General features: G+C 33.5%; 2 protein-coding genes across 4 annotated transcripts in view; one reads left to right on the top strand and one right to left on the bottom strand.

Annotated features, from left to right (window-relative positions):
* Nucleotides 1-11,109, top strand: part of LOC108684416 (chloride channel protein 2) — a 31,025-nt gene extending 19,916 nt beyond the window's left edge. For 2 of the 3 annotated variants that reach the window (XM_018188722.1, XM_018188720.1), the window contains 12 exons: nucleotides 5,576-5,861; nucleotides 6,155-6,366; nucleotides 6,541-7,061; nucleotides 7,169-7,403; nucleotides 7,508-7,670; nucleotides 7,932-8,162; nucleotides 8,332-8,555; nucleotides 8,630-8,821; nucleotides 8,942-9,084; nucleotides 9,317-9,479; nucleotides 9,546-9,773; nucleotides 9,904-11,109. In XM_018188722.1, the coding sequence (XP_018044211.1) occupies nucleotides 5,576-5,861; nucleotides 6,155-6,366; nucleotides 6,541-7,061; nucleotides 7,169-7,403; nucleotides 7,508-7,670; nucleotides 7,932-8,162; nucleotides 8,332-8,555; nucleotides 8,630-8,821; nucleotides 8,942-9,084; nucleotides 9,317-9,479; nucleotides 9,546-9,773; nucleotides 9,904-10,080 (2,775 nt within the window). In that variant the 3' untranslated portion in view covers nucleotides 10,081-11,109. Of the gene's footprint in view, nucleotides 1-3,525; nucleotides 3,635-5,575; nucleotides 5,862-6,154; nucleotides 6,367-6,540; nucleotides 7,062-7,168; nucleotides 7,404-7,507; nucleotides 7,671-7,931; nucleotides 8,163-8,331; nucleotides 8,556-8,629; nucleotides 8,822-8,941; nucleotides 9,085-9,316; nucleotides 9,480-9,545; nucleotides 9,774-9,903 lie in introns of those variants that run through there. The other variant, XM_018188721.1, reaches the window with a different exon arrangement.
* A 965-nt stretch (nucleotides 11,110-12,074) lies between these two features.
* LOC108684380 (carotenoid isomerooxygenase) lies at nucleotides 12,075-15,404 on the bottom strand. Its single transcript, XM_018188659.1, has 9 exons — nucleotides 15,166-15,404; nucleotides 14,962-15,108; nucleotides 14,362-14,506; nucleotides 14,072-14,222; nucleotides 13,341-13,570; nucleotides 13,072-13,254; nucleotides 12,556-12,990; nucleotides 12,326-12,424; nucleotides 12,075-12,250 (listed from the first exon to the last, which is right to left on the bottom strand). The coding sequence occupies exons 1-9, from the start codon at nucleotides 15,330-15,332 to the stop codon at nucleotides 12,080-12,082; spliced, it is 1,728 nt and encodes a 575-aa protein (XP_018044148.1). The 5' UTR covers nucleotides 15,333-15,404; the 3' UTR covers nucleotides 12,075-12,079.
* Nucleotides 15,405-16,670: the final 1,266 nt, after the last annotated feature.

Here is a 16,670-nt window from a genome sequence, read left to right as displayed (position 1 = left end):
TCGTAATCGTGCAATTTCCGGGTGCATCTCTGAATTGCCTGGCTTAACTCTCTTTTATGGCTGGTATTAATACCTTCGAATACTGCTAATAATTTGCAAAAATTGTTTTAGTAATAAATATTAATGCTAATTCCACGATGAAATAATTAGAACAGCTGTAATGTTTAGGACAAATTAACAATTTGACTAATTTGGATAATTTCTGTTTACATAATAAGATAAATTTGCTTAAATCGCATCTGTGCCTAAATTAAATTATTTCGATTTAAAAATGTTTATTGCAATCTCGTATAAAATGTAACTACAATTGACATATAATGTTAATTATTGTTTACATTTTATAGCGTAAAGAGCTTATATAAGTTTTAAATCGAAATTGTATCTATAAGGTATGATTTAAGCAAATTATCCTATTTATTTTCGAATGTACTTGTTATTTGTATCGCCAATTGGTTAGGCCTAATTACTAAAATTGGATTAGAGGCCAATTGCCCAGTGGAACGTGGTCACCATTGACGTCACGATCATGCGTAGCGGTATTAGATATCACCTGTATTTTGATCCAAGGAATCAAACTTGTCAGATATCATCTAATCTTTGTTTCACGCGATATCTTCATATTTAAATCGATTATTCCGTATGATTAAAATACGCGGCTTTCTATCTATAAATATTTCAATGATATTATCTCTTCGATTTATACATGATTCGGCACGAATTCTCTTCGCGCGAGAATTACAATCCATACTATTAGATTAATCGATTTCTAAGTCTATAATCTTAAATCAAATTGATATCCTGAAGTATTTTGCATTTTGCGAGTCATTGCACGATCGTACAGTTGCAATATTGTTCGATGGAATTACGCGATGCATATGCGCATCTGTACTCATATTTATATCGTCAATAAATTCTAAAGATGTTGCCAAAATTGTAATATTGTATATCATAGTTATAATTAAGATCATTGACACTCCGATCAATTATTGAGATTCGATTATCTCTGTCGCTCGATCTCATTTTATAAGATAATTGTTAAGATAACATGTATATATTTCTCTAAAAAGAGATGAAATTATCGTAAAATTATCTTGATAAAGAAATCACTCGTCACATTTATCGATATTTTTACTCGTTATTATTTTCTGTCTATCTACTTAAGACAATTCGCACGATAACGTATGTGACTGATTATTGAGGGTTGATGAAAGTATAATATATATTATATAAATTTGAAGCAGATAAATAGAAGCGGATAAATGAACCGTGTCGAATATATGAGTGAATACATAAGATTTTGAGAATATTAAATTTATCAAAAGAGTGAAAACGTACATTAATGGTGGCGAATAAATAACAGGTGTGATAACATCTCGTGCCAAGTATATTTTTACGCGAAATCACATTGTATAATAAATAAATCTTATACGTACTTCGTAATCTAAATTTGAGATTTTTTTGAAAGAAGTGATATTATACAGACAATGAAAACAATGTTCCAATGAGCTTTATTTATAATTAAATAAAAAAATTAAAATTAAAAATTAATAGCGCCCATATAAAAAGAATCAGGTTGTAAGTTTATTAAAATCTTTTAGTATAATGCTTAATAGTGATAATGTTTCGATCTTAGTTTTTAGATTATTCTCGATCAACATATATACAATCTAGGGGAAATTTTTAATTTCATTTCATAATTAAAATTAATACCGTAACTACTATAATGAACTATTATAATGATTTTATAATCTTTTTTCGCATTTTATAAGTGAATTAATTTTTTATGCTGATCATAATCTTAATTATTGATACACTTGTAAACAAATTAATTTGTAATTGTAATGTTTTCATTTTAACGTTCGCTATTTAGACAAACATTTAAAGATAAATTGGCTTTTAATTGTTTATCACAAATAGAACTGACAACTTTGTTTTAGAAAACACATCTACTCGATCACATTAACTCTGAACTTTTATCTTCAATATCTAATTTAAAAAGGTCTCTATTTCTGATTATATTTCCGACTCTGATAATTTAAAAATGGTCATAGAAGCATCAATTGAAACTACTATACCAACATTGAGGATTATTCAAGGATTATTCAAGTAAATCACATTATTTGACTTTAAGATGTTAATTCACTTAAAGATTATAAAACGCGTTCAATTATAGTAGTTACGATGTTACAAACTTACAACCTGTGTCGACTTTCTGTGAGCATTATTGATTTTAATTTTTGATTGACAAACAGTTTGCGATAAAAGATATGGGAAAACCAGGACGTCTATCAGATGAATTTACAACATTAGGTGATACGTTGCAGCTTATTCGACAATAAACAATAGGATTTCGCCCTGTTGACGTTGGCTGGGCAATGCTAAAAATAAGGATTTTGACTGTTGCCAAATTTCAACAAATATTCTGCTGAGCTTTGAAGCAGACATTCACGAGACGTCGCTGTTTAGTTTGCATTTGTGTGCACGCACGCACAGTTGCATAGGATTATTTTGTTAAAAAAAAAGGAATTCTTCAAAGCGGTTGTGAAAGTTCGCACAGACGTTATCGCAATTTTATTGCAAGTCGTTAAATTCGGACAGAAATTTGTGCAAATAGAAATGTGACAGACTCAAACTTTATTATGCTGGATATATAAGCCAAATTAAAATATAAAGCTTAAAAAAATTTGTTATTAGTGGATTAATATTAATCAACGAAATGTTTTTTTGGATAACGTTTGAAGAAAGTAAATCAGATGATGGAGAATTTATGAATTTGTTAGTGTGGAAAAAACAAAGCAGATTTCTGTGCATATTAAACAATTTATAATAAACAATTTAACAAATTTACGTGATTTAAAAATATATTGCTACTGGGAATTTATTAAATAGCAAAGAAAGTAAGTGATGTAAAGTATTTTTAGTATTTTTCTGTTATTTTGTTTGATTAAATTCTTATTTTACTTAGTATCCTAAAAATAACTATTGCATAAGAATGCGCAAAAAACGAAGAATAAAAATTATAAACATCAAAATTATTGGATTTTGGGATTTATCGAGTTTCAAAAATTTTAATGACTCAATGACTCTGACTAGAACTCAATTACAATAAGGCAAGATTGATAAGAGATGTTTTTTTTTTTAAGAATAAAACATTGTGTTTTTAATGCATACTTTAAACAGTATACTTAAACAGTACTTTAAATATGCTTTAGACAGTAAAAAAAACATGTTTAAACGTGTTAAAAATATCGATTAAGCGTTTTAAATAATTTATATGATTTTTATCAACCCTGCAATGAAGTGATAATTTTTGATTTTAACCAAATAAAACATCTTTTATTATTAATGACGGACAGATGTGAGTTTTCCAAGGAAAAAAATCAGGATTGTTTGTGCACTACACTGTATTGTGTAGCGGAACTTCAGATTGTAGATTAAAAAAATTTGCGATTATTTGGACGAAATGGAGGAGAAGTCGATGAAAGACACATCCTCGGACTTAAATTCGAATTATCACGAGCTGAATTATCCGAGTGATGAATCTTCGATGCAATCCGTGAAAATCCTTGCCCAGCTCTCTTTGCCAACTTTGGTTTTGAACAGGGCATACTTTGTCTGTAACGACAGCTATCTTGTAAGTACACCCTCACATTTTAACTTCACCATGTTTTTTCGCGACAAGGTAGGTTTTCTATTGAGACTCTTTTGTCGCGAGAGCGCACAGTTTTCCCGGCATTATGGCCATTACGAACAATTTCGTATAATTATATTCTTGAGGCTGTTTCTTGCGTGATAGTTCGTTATGTATATATATCGCTACTTGTATAAAAAAAATAATAATATCAGCATGTAGACAATCATGACATATGCTTGATGAAATGACATTTATGCAACAACATAATTTTAGCGTGTATTAACTTTCTTTTTTTTGTAGTTATATTAAATTAACAAATAAACATATCCAACGACATTTGGAAAAAATGGTACAAACTAATCGGTCGTTAACCATCGTTTCGTAGACCATCGATTATATCACTATGATCAGTGGGATTCTCTAACATCTTATCAACAATTATCACTATCGTTAACTAAAGCGTTAGTCAATGAGAGCGCTTTCTTCCAAGATTATTCTGCCATTGGCTGTTGTTAGTTAATGATAGGAACAATCGATAAGACTTTTAGAGGATCCCCGCTACTGCAGTATGTTAGAAAATTTTTTATCATTTTATTAATCTGTTAAGAATCACATTACAGACATGGCCCGTTTTGTAAATTAGATAACCGTTTATTTTGATAGATAGTATATACCATATTTATACCGTATGGTATCAGAGATGATTTTCATATCAGTTTTAAGACGGTTGTTTTAGTGTTATATTATCGGTAAAAAAAAGGAAAGTTCTTTTTTCTAATATTTCTCCGTTGATTAGTATCATAAGAAAGTACTTAAATCAATTGACAACTTCTAATTGCGGATCTAATTGGCAACAACTTCGATTATTGTCAGAAGCAAGCTTATCGAAATTGAGTATTTTTTTCAGATAATAAGTACGTATGATAATAAGTACACTGAAAAAATAATGTTATATCAATAACATTATTTTAAATAATTTCGAAATAATTCGAAAATAATTTTGTTAACATGCCGTAACATTATTAATGTAACAAACATTCTTCTGTTTTATTAAAATTTTATTTGTTTTATTACACCGTTATTGAATCAACAAGATTATTTTCAATTAAAATAATGCTGTTAATATAACATTATCTTCTTTTAGTATACATAAAACACAACATTCGAAGGATCGACAAGAAAATCTCACAATATTCGAAACATTTGAGAAAAAAGAATGAACAATATTAAATTATGCAAACGATACTGATTGTATTTTTTTTTTAATTTTTCGAAAAGGTAGTCTAGTCTAGAATAGCACGTGTCCAAATTGATTGATAGAAGGATACTCAGTATTTTTGAGATCCAATGGAATATCGAATTTAATGATAAATTATGCGAAGAGAAACGATGTGATTAACAGAATGCGATACGCTAAATTATAGTGAATTATAGTCATTTTAATATTTAATTGACAATTACTATATGCAACTATTATTAATAATATATATGCACTATTACTATACTTATTAACAATACATAATTTTTCTGCATCATGCTTGCATGAAATTTTTGATTGATTTAAACATTATTATAACTTTATAAAACATAATACACGCGCGCGAGCATAGCTATTGTGTCTAAAAATATCTACTTATAAATTATTTATAAATAATTAATTATCTTTAAGTAATATTTTGCAAATGCTATAAGAAAACTAAGAATGGAGGAAAATTTGGATTACATTTTGGTGTAAATTTATAGAAAATGCGATATAAAAATCATAATAAGATAAAAATTATATTTTGCTATATTATATTGAATCTCACATTTAATTCGAATTATGGACCGTCCAAAGTGGGCTCAGAATTCAAATGAGCAAGTCTGACGTCTCTCGTCTGCGCATGAATCGATTAATTAACAACTGAACATTCAAAATGATGCGAAACCAACTACCTGCAGATGTATGGTCGCTATACGAAGGATCTGGGTGAGTACGCGAAGGAAGAGGCACGCAAACTCAAATATCAAGAAAAAGCGAGACGAAAATATGATAAAACAAGGGCCGAAGATCTACGGAAATCGAGGCGAGGTCCTTTGTGCCGGAAGCTATTGGCTCTGCTGGCCTTCATCTGGAAACATACCGGCGCCCGGCTAGGCGAGGACTGGATTTTCCTTGCCCTCCTCGGTATTATTATGGCTCTCATCAGTTATGCCATGGATCGTGGAATTTCCATGTGTAATAACGGTCAGTCTACTTTGCTTTTGGAAATATAAATTTCATCCCCAAACAAAACATTTTAAATAATTATTACATTTGTTATACGAGAATATTTACAGAATTTGTTGATATCGAACAATATTAACAATATTAACAAATTTTATATATATATTTTCTAATTCTAATAATGCAAATGGTAATACAGATAGATTTAATTAAAAGGGCTAAAAGAGTTTCGCAAAAGTATTAGAAGTTAACGTAAAGTCTTTAATATTGACATTGATATATATAGCACATTAACGATAATCTCGTTTCACCAGCCAGGATATGGCTCTATCAGGATCTTACAACGCATCCGGCTTTCAAGTACCTAGCCTGGGTGTCCATGCCAGTGTGCCTTATTCTCTTTAGCGCTGGCTTCGTGCACATTATTGCACCTCAAAGTATAGGCTCGGGCATCCCAGAAATGAAGACCATTCTACGCGGTGTGGCGTTGAAAGAATATTTGACTTTTCGTACTTTGGTTGCCAAGGTTAGTTATTCACGAAACAATTTAATCTATACTCGTAAAAGCTTAAGAAAATTAATTAAGAACAAGAGCGCGTACACAATCAAAGTTGAACTACAACTTTCTTAAAATTTATAAAAGAACGCAATAATCCTGTAAAAGGGAGACAGAGATAATAAAGATCGTGATATGCCAAAGGTGATCGGCTTGACGGCAACTTTAGGCTCAGGATTGCCACTCGGTAAGGAGGGTCCATTTGTGCACATCGCCAGCATCGTCGCAACGCTCCTCTCCAAATTAGTCACGAGCTTCCAGGGCATCTACGAGAACGAGAGCAGGAATTGTGAGATGCTGGCCGCGGCTTGCGCGGTGGGTGTCGCTTCCTGCTTTGCAGCCCCAATCGGTGGCGTCCTCTTCAGCATCGAGGTCACCACAGTGTATTTCGCAGTCAGGAATTATTGGCGTGGTTTCTTCGCCGCAGTCTGCGGTGCTACGATGTTTCGTCTACTGGCAATCTGGTTTCAGCGCGAAGAGACCATCACAGCGATGTTTGCCACCAATTTCACTATGGAGTTCCCTTTCGATCCACAAGAGCTCCTCGTCTTCGCCCTGATCGGTGTTGGCAGCGGGCTATTGGGCGCCTTTTACGTCTGGCTACATAGGCAATATGTGATCTTCATGCGGAAAAACAAGAGCATGAACAGCTTCTTACAGAAGAAGTAAGTCATTCGAAGTCGCATATCGAAAATTCTAAAAATCGTCACAACACGAATTTCTTTTACAATCATTTTGAGTTTGTGATCAAGAAATAATTCGTTAATTTCAGTCGTTTTCTGTACCCCGGCATTGTATCTCTGATAGTCTCATCTGTGTCATTTCCCGTCGGGCTCGGCCAATTCATGGCTGGTGATCTGAACACGCACGATCAAGTTTTCGGGCTTTTCACTAACTTTACTTGGACCAAGGAGAATCTCAGCGTCGAGGAGATGAATATCGTGAAGCATTGGTCGACATCATATACCGATGTCTTCAGTGGACTTTTCAGTTTTGTTTTATTCACTGTAAGAAAATGACTTTTTTTCGCATAATTACTCGATCGCGATATTCTTAAATAGATTATATAATAAGAACAGATGAAAATGGAAGAAACGAACTTCGGTTTCAGTTCATCTTTTCAATTATAAGTTCAACGGTACCGGTACCATCTGGAATTTTTATTCCCGTATTCAAGATTGGTGCTGCGCTAGGCAGAACGGTTGGTGAAGCCATGGCTCTTTGGTTTCCCACTGGTGTACGTTATGGCGGAGTAATTACACCCATTGTACCAGGTATCTTAAATTAAATATTTATAATTATTTATTGATGATTGATGATTCTTATTATATTGAACTGAAATATAAAAAAAATTATTTTTTATTAAAATATTTGAAAAATAACTTATTGCGAATAATTGATGTTTCTTAAACGTGTAAGCATTTTAAAAAATTCATGAGTTCATACTAGGTACGTGAGGTAATTTTAACCGAATTTAAAGAGGAAAGCAAATTAAGGGAAGAATTAGATTTATGTCGTGAAATTGTTTCATTTAGGTGGATATGCCACAGTGGGCGCGGCTGCGTTCTCCGGCGCGGTGACGCATACAATATCCGTTAGTGTCATCATTTTTGAGATGACCGGTCAGATCACACATATTGTACCCATAATGATAGCAGTGCTGATCAGCAATGCCATCGCCGCGCTCTTACAGCCTAGTATATACGACAGCATCATTCTTATCAAGAAATTGCCTTACTTGCCTGATCTACTTCCATCCAGTTCAGGTAGGTATTTTCTCCGTTTTATGATGACTTATCTTCTTTTCAATTAACTGAATTTATATTGTTATTTCGTAAAGCGTTTCGTTCGGAATAAATAAAAAGGTAATTTTATGACTTGTCACAGATTTTACGCAACCGAGGAAAAGGTGGTAAAAAAAATTAATTGTTGTAGGAATGTACAATGTTTACGTGGAGGATTTCATGGTCCGCGATGTCAAATACATATGGCATGGTATTAGTTATCAGAAACTGAAAGACATATTAAAAGAAAATCGCAAGCTTCGCGGATTTCCATTGGTGGATAATCCGGACTCCATGATTCTACTTGGATCGATCCAGCGATTAGCACTAGTCAAACTTATCGAGAAGCACATCGGTCGCGAGAGAAGATTGCAGGTAGGATTCCAATACCTTGGAAGTTCATTCGCGATTTTATTTTTCGTTTCTATATATCATCGTCGACATTCTAGGTTGCACAAAAATGGCACAAGGAGGCGGAGGAGAGAGCACGCGAAGAAATAGAACGACAGCTGAGGGAGCAGGAGAGGACGAGAAGACCTTCGAGATTTGAGGTCATCCCGGCACCGGACATTCTCAAGATGCAGAGGCAGAGTGTTAATGATCTAACGATGTCAGCAAACAACGGCAGCGGTCCCGATCATGTGAGTTCTCGCAAGTGTTCGTGTGGTTGACTTTGACGTCAATTGTGGTTGTTCCTCTCTTTGTATATCACTCTCCTCGATGTAGATTAATATTTGTAATATTTTTTTTGCATTTCTTAGCATACGTTCCATTCACCGGTGTTTGGATCGCAACCGAAAAAGTCAATTTTGAAGAAGACTAATTCTTTCACTCTTAAGGGATTCAGCCCGTTAGTAAGTCCGGCGGTGACACCTTATACGACAGTTACAGGCGCGGAAAGCAGGTGAATCGCTTCATTATCTTTAACTTCAACAATTTTTCATATAATACAAAATATAATATAAATAAAAATAATATTTTATACAGTAATCTATTGTACATTTTATAAAAAAAACATACATTATCGGTCTTTTTTGTTTTATTTTTTTTTTAAGCGTCTTAAATATTTTAATAAGTTTTAGAATAGTAAATAATAAGGAATGGAACATGGAAGAATAATTATTAATATATCGCAGAATTCGTTTGGCGTTCGAGGCGATCTTCCGTAAGTCCGCCACGTTGCAAGACGTGGATCCTGATCCGGAGTTGGGTACCAGAGGGAGTCAAGATGTCATGAACGTGCAGTCTCATACGCCCATGCTGGCCCCAAGTCCGGCGACATCGAAGAAAGTACAATTGGTGAGCAAATATAATTATTTCCTCTAAATACAGTGTCTAAATAACACATTTGCATATGTTAATCAGCCTCGAGAGAGAGTGATAGACATGTCGGCCGAAGATCAGAAACGATGGGAGGAAAGCGAGATGGCACTCGAGGTAGATTTCTCGAGGTGTCATATTGACCCAGCTCCTTTCCAGCTGGTCGAAAGAACGTCCTTGCTCAAAGTGCACAGCCTCTTCAGTATGGTCGGTGTGAATCACGCTTATGTAACGGCTATCGGCAGGCTGGTCGGAGTAGTTGCGTTGAAGGAGGTATGGTTCACGATGGTACAATTCTTCAGGCAAGACACTTAAAAATTAACGAATAGTCGTCTTGATTGAGGGATGAAAATTATAAACTCTAATTTCATTAATAAAATTATACATGGATTTTATCTTGCAGCTCAGGAAAGCCATTGAGGACGCGAACGCTGGTATCCTGCCGATGCATCCTGAATCACACATTGCTGAGTCGCTCTCGAGCCTGGCGAGAAGCGAGACGGACACGGAGAGCAACAAAAACATCAACACGATAAACTCTATAAACTCCGTGGATTGCGAGAAAGTGGACAAAGTCTGAGGGTTTTGCCGTGTCAAAATCGAAAGCAAAAGCTTATATTGTGATAGCCGCGTCGCCATAATCGCGTGATGCGGCCCAAATAATGCGAGAGCCGTGTTTTATCTAATTTTCCTTTATTCCTTCCTTGTTTCCCCTTTCACGCGTTTCGAGAGCGACGGAGTCGTTATGTGCGAGTAACGCGTAATGATATTCTCTCAAACACATCTCTCGTACTTAAGCCTTAAGGTGAGCGAAATAATGAAAGTCCCAAGACAAGACGCGAATGCGCGAAATAGTATTAAGCGTTGCAGTTCCGTTTCGGAATTTCTTATTTCGTTCTAACATAATGTTATGTGAAATGCGATCCCTGATAGTATCCACATTCATATACGCGGATTATTTTTATCGGATAGATAGATATATTCGCACATCGAGATTCGTTTCTTAATGGATGATTTAAATCGTTTTATTTGGAAACCTCGTGAAACACGTATGTTTTTTCGTTATACATTTTATTAGAATAACATTTGCACGATACAAGAACACGCGCGAAGTCTGGACTGGAATCAGATGGATTTTCGTATTCTTGGTATCGAGTTGAGAGTACCTTTATGAAATATGCTGAATCGCGAATTTATCGTTTCTATCGACAAGCGACAAGGTAAGTTTTTTAAATGGCTGAACGGATCTCTCGATGGAGCGAAAGTGATTTGTAGTGCCAAAAGCAGCCACGCTGCACTTTCCCGCGTAATAAAACGTGCATAATTGGACCTAATATAATATGATATCGATATACGAGATCATTTAGAGTTTCTACGCTGACGCTCCTTCAGCTAATAAGTATCTGACCATGGTTGTGCCAGACTATTATTTATTAATCGTTAACTATTGTCAATTTTAAGTATACAAGAAGATCGTCATGTTGTAGATTGAACTTAGCAAGAAAATGCGGACAATTCTCTTTCATTCTTCATGATACTTAATTTAGAAACAACCGGGAAAAATTCCCATTGGATTTCTTCTAAAAACTAGCTCATGTTTATTTTTACAGGACGCGTTTAGAAATTATTCAATTTGAAAATCGAGTGCGATTTTTGATTATCATTAAAAATTCTTTAGTAAATTTATTCAAGATATGTATTCTAACAATCGAAAATCGCATTTCGGATGTATCAGAATGAAGAGTATTTTCTTGTAAAAAAATTCACTATTAGATTAATTAGGATATTAGAGGCAAAGGATCATATATATCGTAGTTACTGTTTTGATAGTTTTTAATAGTGCAATTGAGACGATATTGTTCAATCAACTTTGTATTATAATTATTGTTATTACTGCAGTCTAAAGAATATGGCTTTAATATTAATTTAATATTCCGCCATTCAATAAGCTGCGAAAATTTTTGACGATGTTTAAGATTTTACATTCCACTCGACTAGATTCTCATCTTGATAAGATTGTTATATATACATTTATTGTTACATTTATTATAATCGGCGAACAGCGCCGCGTGTTGTCGCATTCTTATACAAAGGCATTGTCCACCGATTGTAAACACATTGCGTATCGTTAAAAAATATTAAATGACTTATTATATTCGTGTATCTGACAATATTTATCAGCGCAGTTACAAAAAAAACAAACGCAAAAATGATTATAGCAAACGATTTTCAAGATTGTTTGCATTATATATGATTCATGATTCGCTAGCAAAATTCAATAATCATAAAGGTTGATGTAATCATGCAATAAATTAATACTTAATTTATTTCAAAAGAAATGAGAGAAATAGAGAAAAAACATTTCTCCACAAAAAAATTATTTACACAATAAAGACAATTTGAGAGAAATAGAGAAAAAACATTTCTCTACAAAAAAATTATTTACACAATAAAGACAATTTGCCACGTTGCAAACTTGGACTCCCTCATATGATAAGTTTAATACTCAAAACTTAATACTAAAAAATTAATAGTAAAAAGTCTCAAAATAATTCAAATAATTTTTCTTTCGCATTCAGTTATTTGTTCAGATTGAACCAACCGTGCAAACATTTAGGTACCGGTCCCGGTGTGTCGAAAGTAGCTCTTGCGATTTCTGTAAATGTCACAGCATCCAAGATCAATAAACCGATTCGTGTTTCTTTATCCGCCCACACGATCGAGCTCACAATCACCCCATCATCCTCGTTCTAAAAGAGCAAGAGAAAAGTAATTTGAATCCTTTCTTATTTACTTTTCCCAAAAAAATGATGCTCAATTGATACCTTTCCATTAGGATCTGGTACGAAAATTGGTTCACTTGGGTAAACACCATCTTGCTGCCACAGTTTCTTGGTCTTTTGGAATGTGTCGACCTTGATGAGCTACGAATAAAATTTAATTTTATTAATGCAGTAAAATGCTATCAATATCTTGTCGTACTAAATTACATAATAAGAGCGTAGACTTGCAACTCCTTATCGAACGCGCGATATACTTTGGCTCATGTACCGACCGTTCCAGGATTGTTAAGATCCATATCGCAGGAAATTGCGTAGAAGTATCGATACTCCTTGCCAAGATGAAAATCCGTGTTTATTCGCGGAGTCTCGCAACCGACATCACAGAGAAGCTCTGGCTTCACGAAGATTCTGCCGTCGAGAAGTCGATGAGCGGCCGGCTTTTTCTGCAGAACGCTTCTGTGTTCGTCTCGCCAAAACTTAGCTTCACTGTTGTATTCAACGTTGTCTTCGTTGCCATTGACGTCATAGTTCGACTTATGATTGATAGACTCGCCGTTGACATCTCGGAACTCCGTGCTCTGATGCATCGTTTCATTCGTAATAAGATTGTCCGATAGCGTGTCCGAGTTCGGTTTTCTCATCGGAAGTACGAAACGTAGTGGCCTGGCGCGGAACAATTTTGAGAAATTGGCGTTCCCATGCATATCCTGTACATTAATGTAAATATTCATTAGAATTATCAGTTACGTGTATACAGTTAAAGTATTTTTGCTGCGCGAATCTCATACTTTCATCGCATCAAAGTACATGTACTGCAACATCTTTGGGTTCCGATAACAGCATATATCCAGCACAATATACTCTTTATCACGAGTTTCGAATTGATTGATGATGTGGAGGTAGAAAAACGTCTCCGCAACGAACGTCTTTACAACTTGACTCGTTTTCCTCGAGATTACGTGGATGAGAGTCTGATATGACAGAAACATCAGATACCTTAACATACTAATAATGATTTAACACACATAACTATCTGATTTCATCGATGGATACATACACCTTTGTTTTCGTGCCACTTGAAGGAATTCATCATAGGTTCTTGTTTGAAATGATTCTTTGTCATCTGGACGATCGAAATCGATAGTGGCTGTTCCACTATGATAAAGAAATTCTCCGTGATGCCAAAGGTGTGCATATATGACGGATTTAGCAACCACCTGCATGGTATACTGGCCACAATTGTCGCTTGATCGAACATGGAGAGTTCTTTTTCTTTTCCGGAATTATCTAAGATAATCGCACTTGAATTGATTAAAGTATATAATTTAAATATTTTGGATAAATATTAAATGTTAGAATTTTTATGTTTTAAGTATTTTAATATGGTCTAAAATATATTATTCTATTTCAAAACTTGTAAAAGCTCGAGAAAATTAATCTATTTTTTTCCATTGTAAAATTAATTACGTGGCCGATAATACCGTAAACCTTTTAGTTTCTTCTTTCAAAAATTTTTTTTTATATTATATGACTGAAAGAATGTACTAAATTTTAATAAATAAATTTTAATAAATATCTGCTGAATAGTACCAATTGAATAATATCAACTAAATATTTACTAAATGTAAACATATGTTTATTTGATACAAGAACATTAATTTAATTTAAATATCTTTTTTTATCGAATAAATATTTATTTATTACAAGTAAATGTTTAATTAGTTATTATATGATAACAAACATTTATTAAAACTTAGTAAATTTTTTTTCAGTGATAAAAAATCTTACCAACGGTTACGCAATTGGGATAAAAACATACAACGCTGTATCGAGGTCCCATCGATGTTACACTCAATCCTACGTTATAAATCGTACCATCGGCCATAACGTGAGGATGCGAGGTATGATTTACGATGTTAACGTATTTCGACATGTTTACCTGCAAAACACGAACGGAAAAAAATAGTTTTTGCAACTAGAGAACTTATTATGAACTTTCACTACAAATTAATATTAGAAACTGAAATATTACAAACTTAAATTGAATATTTAAATTTAAAATAAAGGAGAGCGTTTACCCTGCCCATTGTCTCTAAATTCTTTGGATCAATTCTGTGCATCACTGGCGCTTCCGTGAACGTATAATATTCATCACCGAATGGATATATCGAAATCATGGAATTGTCCGATAGTGTTTTGTTTGGATTGAACACCGCAGCCACTCTGAAAAATCATTTTAAAAATAATTTAAAATAGAGAGACAACTTGCAAGACTTCAAAGCAATGCAACGTATATAATTTGTCAACGTATATAATTTGTCTACACTTATCAAATATATTATATATAATTTTCTACCTATTACCCAAGAAATACACAAAACTTAACAAAAAATCAAAATTACTTTATTTTGATTCTTAACGTCAAATTGTAACAAAAAATTATCTTTTGACTTTTACAACGTCAAAATAAAAAAAAATCATTTTGAATTCAAACCTTTCATAATTTAATTATAAATTCATAATTTAATTCATAATTTCATAATTTATTTCATAATATTCATAATTTAATTCAAACATTCAAATCTTTCTCTCGATTTCCTTAAATAATTGTGAAAAGTATATTTCACTTAAAATTATCTTCATTTCAAGATTATCTTTATTGTTTCGCTCTTGTTTACCTGTGGAATATAGTCTGACAGGGATCCGGTGTCGCGTTAGTTCCGAACTCGTTGTAAACTATTCTCTGGGCTGCCATGTTCCTTTTGTACACTTCGGTCTGGATGAATCGCCTCTGGTAAGTAACCTCACCGTCCGCGATATCGAATCTGCGCAATATTTATGTCAATGAAGTTCTCTAGCTTTTATTTTAATATAAAACATACTTGTGTAACAAAGCCGAGCTGTCGAAGAGATGCTGATAACGATATTTGCCCACTTTTAGATTGCCCGGACCGTTTCGCAGCAGGGTGCCTTTTAGCCATTTCGGGATGGTGCCGATGATTTTGCTCGATCGTAAGGGCTCAATCACTTCTTTCTCGCAGCTCCTCATCCACACCGAAGCATCGCAGTTAGCGTAATAATAATTTCCTTTCGCATCAACAGGTACTTTATTTTCATTTTCGTCATGCTGTAGATGAAATAATATCGCAAATTAATTTTGAATAAATTATTTTTTATATTGCGCGAGATGTTATATTTACTATTATCTATGACACTATCAAACAAAGGATTATATCAGGAGACTTACATAAAATTCTGATTTCAACTTTCCGCATTTTGCGTGCTCGAAATTATCTAGCACATTTGATGTGTGAAATAATTTGTCATTGAATAATGTTATGAGATAATTAATGTACTCCATTTATAACTCTTTTTCTTTTTTTTCGTGGAGATCGATTCTAATTATATTTAATATAATTAAAACGATCAATTTATGTAATAGTTTTTCTGAACTTTATTTTATATGAAACTCGATCACTTTTTTAGAACGACATATTTATTATTTATTTAGAAACTTTCGATTTGGCTTAATAATCTCATATCTTTCATGCAGAGAGATACTTAAATATCCAATACTGAACGTTTGAAAATTAACTACAGTAAACATTTATAATCGCTTCACCAAAGTTATAACTTTGACACAATTTTTCTTGTATAAACAAAAATATTAAATTATGCGTCTTCTCGCTCCTCCTCTTCCTGCTCGATGTTATCTTCAATCGTCGATTCCAATACGAGTGGTCTCAAAATCGATGAAAGTATCTGATGCACCCTTATGTGGGTGAAATCCATCATTCGCGGTGTACGTTCTGACGACAAATGACGTCGCGATGCGCAATTCTGCTGACCTTAAAAGCGACCTTTACGCTTTGGACATTGCTTTAATCTGATTTAACGAGCAACACTAGTTGATCGAAGCCTCTGATCGGCTCTCTCTCTCACATGTGCTCAGCTTATTGTATTCACGTGCAAAATCGCGACACGTGATCCATTTTCCGTATTGAATTAAAGGGAACAGTCAAAGACAAACAGATTTTTGAAAGAAAAAGTGTGATAGAGATTATATGATGCTTAAACGTATTATTATTATTATATTAGTTTAGTATATTAACATACAATATATATTATAATATATAACACACAATAAAGCTTTTTAGACTTTTACATTATCTTCAAAGATACCGAAAGATTTGGGGATTATCGCCGGCTTTAACAATGGATGAGAACACGGCGATAATCCTCAAACCCTTCCGGAATTTCTTGAATACAATATATAATATATTTAATAATAAGAAAAATAAGTAGGGTAAGATGATACAATTTTGAACAAAATAAGATTTGAATTCAATTTTTGAGATTTAAGTTTAATTTTTTTTTTGCAATATCA

This window comes from Atta colombica, unplaced genomic scaffold (assembly GCF_001594045.1).
Source record: "Atta colombica isolate Treedump-2 unplaced genomic scaffold, Acol1.0 scaffold134, whole genome shotgun sequence".
In the NCBI taxonomy this organism is placed as follows: domain Eukaryota; kingdom Metazoa; phylum Arthropoda; class Insecta; order Hymenoptera; family Formicidae; genus Atta; species Atta colombica.
Note: the sequence above shows the minus strand (reverse complement) of the source record. Positions and strands in the feature narration are given on the sequence as shown.